The sequence below is a fragment of the Pollachius pollachius genome (genome assembly GCF_949987615.1).
Source record: "Pollachius pollachius genome assembly, chromosome: 11".
Classification (NCBI taxonomy): domain Eukaryota; kingdom Metazoa; phylum Chordata; class Actinopteri; order Gadiformes; family Gadidae; genus Pollachius; species Pollachius pollachius.
This window is the reverse complement of record NC_136944.1, coordinates 305,357-315,000: the sequence shown is the minus strand read 5'-3', so window position 1 is coordinate 315,000 and position 9,644 is coordinate 305,357. Positions and strand designations below refer to the sequence as shown.

Below are 9,644 nucleotides of genomic sequence, written 5' to 3'. Positions count from 1 at the left end.
ATATAATATATATTATCACGGCCAAAAGCTGTGTGAGCCTCCAAACGATATTATGAATCTCAAACGACCGCGTTGGGTTCTCCGACGTCTCTGGTTCTTCCACGTCCACATCAATCTGAAGTAGACTGAACCACGACATGGAGGAGAAAGAGAATGTTGACCGCGGTGGTCTCGCTGCCTCGGCAGCGGTCAGCGCTTAGGCACCACCGCCTCCTGCAGCAACGAGGTGGTGGTCCCTTGGCAGCGGGAAGCGGGGCTCAAGCGGGAGACATTCACGGGCAACAATCCCTTTCTCCTCCATGTCGTGGTTCATGTACTTCAGGGGTAAAAGCCAAAGTTCCTTTCCCCCAATTTCTCTCAACCATGGCTGAGATAACCCCCACTACGAGTCTCGTTGTGAAATACCAGAGACGAGAGTCCGACGTGTTATGCGCCATAACACCAACAGCAGAAGTGTTATCCAAATAACAAGGAAGTGTACAGCACTTGCGGTACAGTCCTGGAGCTCTATATCTAAATAATATCATATAATACATAGAAATCTATATGATATAATACATATTATCATGGCCAAAACCTGTGTGCGCCTCCAGACGATATTATGAATCACAAACGACTGCGTCGGGTTCTCCAATCTCTGGTTCTTCCACTTCCACGTCAATTTTAAGTAGACTGAACCGTGCGCTGGCGGCTGGCGGCTGGCGGCTGGCGGCTGGCGGCTGGCGGCTGGCGGCTGCCCGCCGCCGGGCGGTCGTGCTTTGTGGCGATGGTGCTTTGTGGCGGTGATGCTACATGGTGGTGGTGCCTCGCGGCAGCGGGGCACCGGTGGGAGACAATCCCTTTCTCCTCCATGTCGTGGTTCATGTACTTCAGGGAGTCAAAGCCAAAGTTCCTTTCCCCCAATTCCTTCTCAACTATGGCGGAGATAACCCCAACTACAGTCTCGTTGTGGAAATACCAGAGATGTCAATGAACCAACGTTTTATGCGCCATAACATCAAAGCAGAACGGTTATAGCAACTACAAAGCGCCACACATGTGACGCTCGCATGGTCATAGCTCATTGTCTGATTGGCAGGTCAAATTCTCTGGGCGGGCAAGGCAGAGAAAGGGGAGGTAACTTGGCCCCTTATGACGACATATGGGGCCACATTCCAAATCAGCACGCCTGAGCTTCCATTTTTTCAAAGGCGAGCAGGGTACCTAGTGCTCGTTTTACACCGAACACAAGTTTTAGCCACTGGGAGACGATAGGCAGGCTAGGGGAACTCATATTAATGTTAGAAAACCTCATAAAGTGAGATTTTCATGCCATGGGACCTTTAAGCAATAAAATACGCTCTCCTTCTCCGGTAACACAGTCGTTCGCGATGCCTTTTTTTTTGCTGTCTGCGGGCAAACCAAAAAAAAATACAGTGTCAGCGGCCGCACTTATCCCGCCTCTTGCGAACTTAGACCGTACGTCATATCCCGCCCCTTGCAAGCCCACCCCCCTTGATTCTACTGATGTCTGAATGACATCGATGTCCGCACATAAAGCATCAAGTGTGAATTACCCTCAGGGTCGAATCTTCTTATATACAAATGTGGCGAACTTAAAATTTTTATGCTTGCTTCATGAAGTAAAGAGAAAATTATTATGCTTGCTTCATTTCGTAATAGGTGAACCAATATGTTATTTGTTTTAACATTATAGGAAAAATGTTATTTTATATTGCGCTCAGAAATTTCCACACACCGCACATGCGCACAAACATACACGGAAGCACAGACACACACACGTGCACACTAGAGATGGATTTATTGATTAATTTCCGCGAACCAGTTCGCGTGATTCAGTTCGCCAAGGGAAGTCGTTCGCGAATCGTTCGTTCGTTCAGTCGAGTTTCCGGTAGCGGTGAATCGAATCATACACGGTTCTCTGAGTCAGTCAGACTCAGCCCCTCGTTCGTTAGTTCGTTCGTTCGTTCAGTCAAGTTTCCGGTTCAGTCGAGTTTCCGGTAGAATCATGGAATAAACGGCTCAGACTCAACGCCTCCCTCATTCTCATTCTCATACGTCAACATTACAACTTTAAACAAACGCAGCGGGATGGGGGGTGTAGTTGATTATTGGATGTTTGACATATCAGCAAAATAATAGACTTGATTTAGCAATGATGGTGGGTGTCCCGGGTGTTTTAGGCTCCCATAAACAGAACCCTGTGCAGCCAAAGACTAAATCTAGCTGCCAAAATTAACACTGCCTTCAAAACGAGAGCTGGTTAATTGTGAAAAATGCATTAAACTGTCATCAGACAACGCAGTTATACGCTATTGTAATGACCTCGCCGGTGACAAACCAGGTCACTGAAAACCCGTAACCAACGGCAAAAAGCCACACTAACAACAACCGGTTACCCGGGCAACCCCCCAACCCGGTCCCTTCAACGTGCAAGCCCCCACCCTCCTGTTCTCCCAAGGCCCTCCCCCAGCTGACCTGATGATTCGCCCCCCACACTGATTGACAAGAAGAACATCCAATGCATGCACAGAGAACAACTGGCATAACGGACAACGAAATACAATGCAACACATAACACACAAACTCTTTAAATGTCCCAGGGTCGCTACAGTATAGACTCTACAGTTTCTAGTATAAAGGCTGGGACGAATTTCAAATGATAAATATGTACACTTTATGTTGAAAGTATACTGTCGCGATTTCCATTGAAACGAATTGCGCGGTGAGTAGTCTTCACAACGAGAGCTGGTAGGTTGTGAAAAATGTGGTATAAAGGCTGGGACGAATTTCGAATTATAAATATGTACAATGCATCCTTTAAATACGTCCATGCAACAGATGGCCAATGTGAATAATAGATAGCTCGCTCACTAAGCCCATTTGTTTTTTCCCCATTAAACCTGTTGATTTCTGTCTCTCATTGACTAAAATTCAACGAGAGCGTCGTAGACTCAGTCCTAGAACAGCATACGATTGGCTGACTCTCGTGAGTCGTGAAGTCTCTCAGTCGGTCCCTCCTCAACACTCACACAGTGAGTGAACGAACTGTCAGCGAGTCAGCGACTAGTGGGTCTGGGAGGAGTCGACTCTGAGAACGAACGAGGCGAACGAGACAAACTAAGCGAACGAGAGAGAGGAACCAGTTCAGTTCGTTCGTCTTAACGATTCGTTCATTCGAACTGATCGTTCGCGAACGAGTCAACACTAGTGCACACACCGCACGTCAAGACAAAGGCAGCAACACACTCGCCCAGGTAAGAGGTTATGTCTTTAAACATAACGGCTCCGCCATCGACACACGCGCAGGTAATAACACACACGCACGCGAACACACCGCAGCGACACTCGCCCAGGTAAGACGATATGTTTTTAAACATCTCCCTGCTATATAATAGCAGGCCTGTCGCACAAGTGAAGGAGCGTTCACATCCAACGCGAAGGGGCGACACGGTTCCGTACAACGTCAACGGAGAGACGTGAATCGGGCAAATTTTTTGCTACAGAAAACCCGCAACAAGATTTGATTTAAAGCGCGACACTTTTGCCCGGCACGTGCGAGCGCGTTTACTGGTTTTGCAGCGCGACACTTTCGCTCGCCAGCAAAGACAGCCAATCAGCATTCAACAGCGTGGCCACTGAGGGACGTAACGTAACAGTCAATCAGCGTTCAACAGCGTGGCCACTGAGGGACGTAACGTAACAGCCAATCAGCGTTCAACAGCGTGGCCACTGAGGGACGTAACGTAACAGCCAATCAGCGTTCAACCGGGCAACCATTCCCTGCGGTGCAGTCCGGGTTGAACCGCAGCATGGAGGAGAAAGGGATGGTTGCCGTTTGCCCTCCCGGAGCTCTATAATAGTATATAATATTATATAATTTAATATATAATATCAGGGCCAAAAGCTGTGTGAGCTCCGGATGGCCGCAGCGCGTGGGGATTGGGCTTCGAGGGGTTTGTTTACCGCCGTTGCTATGGTTACCGGTCTTGTGTGTTCCAACGGTTTATTTGCGGTGGTATCTAATAAATCTCTGTCTAATCAATACTTCATCCACTGCCTCTTCCGTGGTCATTACAATATAATGAACCGACCGTCGGGTTCTCCACGTCTCTCCCTCTTCCACAACAGGTGGAGACAGCGGTGGTTATCGGCCGTGGGGGACAATGGACAAAGGATGCTCGGTTCATAACTAAAGAGACAATTATTAGGCTTGCTTCGTTACGTAATAGCTGAACCGAAATGTTATACGTTGTAACATTATAGGCAAAATGTTGTTATATTATGCACTCAGAAATGAAATACAATATCGACTGGGGTTTCCACATTATAGCTATGGGTTTAATTACAATTACTAGAGGTGCACTGCGCGCGCTCATCCTCTAGTTGTAATAGTAGCAATGATAATGATCATTATTGTTTTTGTTAGAATTTGTGCTACTAAAATGAATAGTTGTAACAATATTTTGCAATATTTAATTGCTATTTGAATTAGTATTAATATTATGGACTCTGTGTTTGGTTGGCTGTGGGTCCTGTGATGTTTAGAGACGATGTCGTTCTGTTTTAGAGCTCTTATCTTCTGTATTCCTCTGTTCTGTTCTAGACTCACCGTCACCCTGGAGGGAGGGGAGAGAGCACTTACTGGGTGAACTCGGTGAGGGTTTTATCCAAGTTATTAAATCAACCGCGTCATTAACATTCATTTCAAAAACACCCTCTGCTTTTGTGATTCATATTGTGGTCTACTAAGGTCAGGTTTCTATTGTCGTCTATTAAGGTCATGCTTCTATGTGGTCTGTTAAGGTCAGGTCTCAGGGTTGTGTGTCCGTGACGAAGATCGTAAGATAAGCAGTTCTCTGTTTGTTCAGGATTTTCTTTTACATTCAACAGATGAATTGACACTTCAGGGCTGGATGTTTCACGACAAGAGTTTCTACCTTATTTCTACTACTAAGAAGGGCTGGAGGGCCAGTAGAGAAGACTGTCTGCAGAGGAAGGCAGACCTGGTGGTCATCAACAGCAGAGAAGAACTGGTGTGTGTGTGTGTGTGTGTGTGTGTGTGTGTGTGTGTGTGTGTGTGGGAGAGACATATTGTTTGTGTGAGTAAGTAAGAGAGAGAGAGGTAGAGAGAGAGATTGTGTGTGTGTGTGTGTGTCTGGCGTGTGCGTGTATGTGTGTGTGTGTACTTTGTGGCCATGACAACAGATGCTTTTACCTTTAGAACCAGGTTTTCAGGTTTGTCAGCAGATTGATGGGTCCTTCCTGGATTGGACTGAGTGATCGAGAGACAGAGGGGACCTTCAAGTGGGTGGATGGTACCCACATGACCTCAAGGTAAGGCTGAAGACTCTATTCAGCAGCATCTCTTCTCTGAGAGTGACAGAGTGACCTCCTCTGTCTCCTCCTCGTGGTTCTCAGTTGGAGACACGTCAAACCACGCGATGACGGCGGAGCAAGAGACTGTGTCGTGGCAGGGGAGGACGGCTGGTCTGAAGAACCGTGTTACAGACTGCACCACTGGATCTGTGAGAAGAGCGTAGACGTGGATCATCTGGAGGCTGAGCTGAACAAAGAGGGTCCGCAGACTTTGTTTGTGTTCATGAGTGGAGAACGGTTCCTCCTTTCTGTTCTCTGTGCCGTAGATACAGTAAATACACTCTTTAAGAGTTGAAAGGTTGTTGGATGTGTTTAGGTCTACTAAGGTAAGGTTTCTATTGTGGTCTACTGAGGTCAGGTTTCTATTGTGGTCTACTGAGGTCATGTTTCTATTGTGGTCTACTGAGGTCATGTTTCTATTGTGGTCTACTGAGGTCATGTTTCTATTGTGGTCTACTGAGGTCATGTTTCTACTGTGGTCTACCAAGGTCAGGTTTCTATTGTGGTCTACTGAGGCCATGTTTCTATCGTGGTCTATTGAGGCCAGGTTTCTATTGTGGTCTATTGAGGTCAGGTTTCTATTGTGGTCGACTGAGGTCAGGTTTCTATCGTGGTCTATTGAGGTCAGGTTTCTATTGCGGTCTATTGAGGTCAGGTTTCTATCGTGGTCTACTAAGGTCAGGTTTCTATCGTGGTCTACCAAAGTCATGTTTCTATTGTTGTCTACTAAGGTCAGGTTTCTATTGTGGTCTACTAAGGTCAGGTTTCTATCGTGGTCTATTTACGTCATGTTTCTATCGTGGTCTATTGAGTTCAGGTTTCTATTGTGGTCTACTGAGGTCATGTTTCTATTGTGGTCTATTGAGGTCAGGTTACTATTGTGGTCTATTGAGGTCATGTTTCTATTGTGGTCTATTGAGGTCAGGTTTCTATTGTGGTCTACTAAGGTAAGGTTTCTATCGTGGTCTACTAAGGTCATGTTTCTATTGCGGTCTCCTCATGTCAGGTCACAAGGGTCAACCCTCTCTGGGTTCACTAGTTTCTCTTTGAGCTGCTCAAAGTTTCTCTTTGAGCGGTTTTGCGTTCTTCTCTGCAAGCTCCGCCCCCGCCTCGTTAATCTCTGCGCTGGAGTGACTTCCCCTCCCTGGGAGATCTTTGTAGACACTGCTGTGATATTCAATCATGTATGAAGAGGCAGGCGAGAATACTGGGGGTGAATCCCCTGGGTCGCCCTCTAGTGGACAGGTGTTAGGACAGAGTGAAGGGAGTGTCTGACGCTGCATCTCTAGATCCGTGTTGTAAACGTTCACTCCTCTCCTCCTGCTTTCTTCAGGTTCAGTGGTGCCCACGGAGGAGGAGGCCCCCAGCATCACAGAGTTCCACTCCTCTACCCACGTGTTGCCCGTGGGCCAAACGGCCCGCTATACCTGCCACGCCGGCGGCACGCCGGAGCCCACAGTAGAGTGGCTCCACAACGGCAGGCCCCTGGAGAGGGACGGCACAGACGACCAATCAGAGGCCTGGGTGGAGAGGGGCTTCCTCTTCGTCAGAGGGGTGGGGTATGGCGCGAACACGGTCTGCTGCATGGCGAGCAACAGCGCTGGCACGGCCAATCACAGCGCTCAACTGCTTGTCTTTGGTAAGTCCTGGATCCAAAGAGAGGTGTTGATGATGTATTCATAATGTTGTTGATGATGTATTCATAACACTGTTGTTGATGTATTCATAACACTGTTGTTGATATATTCATAACACTGTTGTTGATGTATTCATAACACTGTTGTTGATATATTCATAACACTGTTGTTGATGTATTCATAACACTGTTGTTGATATTATTCATAACACTGTTGTTGATGTATTCATAACACTGTTGTTGATGTATTCATAACACTGTTGTTGATGTATTCATAGCACGCACCCACGCACGCACCCACACACGCACGGACGCACGCATGCACACACACACACACACACACAGACACACACACACAAACACACACATATACACACAGTCAGACAAACACAAACACACACACACACACACAGATACAAACTATACTGTATATATATAGTGTGTATTTATACTATGTGTACTTATGCACACATGAATAAATACATGCCTGATGTATGAAGCAGTTCTATGGTTCATCAGTCCATCTCCAGCCTGTCTGTGTGTGTATGATGATATAGATATGAATCCTAGCCAAATGCCCCCAGTGATGTGAATATGTATGTGTAGGTGAGCAGGTGTATGTCTGAGTAGATGTCTATAATAAATGAACCAGTTCTATGGTTCATCAGTCCATCTCCAGCCTGTATGTGAGCTCAGCTCCTTCAGTCTGTTCTTTACACAGGTGTCCCTTTGAAGGTTGAGGGCCATGTATGTGTATTGGGAAATCCAAAAGTGGAATATGTTGGAAGATATTACAAATATTGTTTAGATATTTCATGGGTTTAATCAACTCATCATACTGAACATTTTGATGTATGATATGTTAATGTGAAGTAAATACTGAGGGAGTAAATGCACTTTATACATTTGTCCTCGTTTCAATGTTTTGATTGGGACAGCCACTCACACACACATGGGATTTCCAATCAACTTTAACTTTAATTATCTTAAACATAATGTGTCCTATTGCTTAGAAAATATACAGCACATGATTCCAATATAGTACCTATCATATATTTTTTTTGTCTTTCTATGTTAATGTTTGAAGAAGAGAGAGCGATCACAAAAAGAGTCTGTAAGAGAATAAAGAGAAGAAGAGCGCAGGAGAACAGTACTAGTGATGATGATGATGAGGATGAAGAGCGGTTCAGCAGCTCATCATGTCTGGTTCTCCCTCAGATGCCTGTGAACTCACCCTGGACCCCAACACGGCCCACAGAGACCTCTCTCTGTCTGAGGACAACAGGAAGATGACGATGGTTGGAGAGGACCAGCCGTATCCGGATCACCCAGAGAGATTTGACTCCAGGTACCAGGTGTTGGGTAGAGAGGCTCTGACTGGCCGCTGTTACTGGGAGGTAGAGAGGGAAGGACCTGTTGTTATAGGAGTGACATACAGAGGAATCACAAGGAGAGGAGCGGGTCGTGACAGCGGGCTTGGACTGAACAACAAGTCCTGGAGTCTTCAATGTGATGATGATGGTTACTCTGCCTGGTACAACGGTACAGGAACAGCCCTCCCTCTCCCCCCCGCTGGCTCCACCAGAGTAGGAGTGTATCTGGACCGGCCTGCTGGCTCTCTGTCCTTCTACAGAGTGTCCCCAGGTGGAGGAGGGTCCTCAGACACACTGACACTCATCCACACCTTCTGGTCCTCCTTCACCCAGGAGGACCTCCTCCCTGGGGTCTGGGTAGGGTGGGGGGGGACCCCAGGGGGAGAGGAGAGGGGGAGCTCAGCGACTCTGTGTCGGTTGTAGAAAAAAAAAACGGGCGCGGAGGAGGAGGACCGTCAGCTGCAGTGCTGCAACACACACACACACACACACAAACACACACACACACACACACACACACACACACACACACTGAGAGGACTGATGACTCAGTGTCTCTGTGGCAGTTATAGTCTCTCTCTCCCTCTCTCTCTCTCTCTCTCCCTTTCTCTATTTCTCTCTGTCTCTCTCTCTATTTTTTTCTCTCTCTCTCTCTCTCTCTCTCTCTATTTTTTTCTCTCTCTCTATCTATTTTTCTTTCCCTCTCTCTCTCCCTCTTTCTCTCTCTCTCTCCCTCTCTCTCTCCCTCTCTCTCTTTTTCTTTCTCTCTCTCTTTCTTTCTCTCCCTCCCTCTCTCTCTCTTTCTTTCTCTCTCTCTCTCCCTCTCTCCCTCTCTTTTTCTTTCCCTCTCTCTCCCTCTCTCTCTCTTTTTCTTTCCCCCTCTCTCTCTCTCTCTCTCTCTCTCTCTCTCTCTCTCTCTCTCTTTTTCTTTCCCTCTCTCTCCCTCTTCTAGACAGTATAGTATGATAAACCATGAAAAGACTTTTAAGATCTCCCATAGTTAGAGAAGCACATTTATTATTTGAAATGTATATAAAATACCTATTGATGGTAAATGTTTGCATATTTTCAGACGTCACCAGTTTTGGTCTTAAGGGCTCTGATATCATTTTTGTTATAACCCTGATTTACGACCTGATTTAAAGCAGATTTTATATTTTATTAATAATAACCAAGAGGTCTATGTGATAATGTTGCATGTTGTAAATTACTTTAAACTGAATCTTGATTTTTTGTGTTCTGATGTGAACCAAGCG

At 46.3% G+C, this 9,644-nt stretch overlaps 1 protein-coding gene across 1 annotated transcript in view; it reads left to right on the top strand.

The window, feature by feature from the left end:
• Positions 1 to 7,062, top strand: part of LOC307083213 (uncharacterized protein) — a gene marked incomplete at its 3' end in the record, with an annotated part of 10,021 nt that extends 2,959 nt beyond the window's left edge. Inside the window, exons 4-8 of the mRNA XM_079747047.1 lie at positions 4,607 to 4,657; positions 4,894 to 5,036; positions 5,225 to 5,337; positions 5,422 to 5,579; positions 6,713 to 7,062. Coding sequence (XP_079603173.1) covers positions 4,607 to 4,657; positions 4,894 to 5,036; positions 5,225 to 5,337; positions 5,422 to 5,579; positions 6,713 to 7,062 — 815 coding nt within the window. The remainder of the gene's footprint in view (positions 1 to 4,606; positions 4,658 to 4,893; positions 5,037 to 5,224; positions 5,338 to 5,421; positions 5,580 to 6,712) is intronic.
• Between the last annotated feature and the right edge of the window lie 2,582 nt (positions 7,063 to 9,644).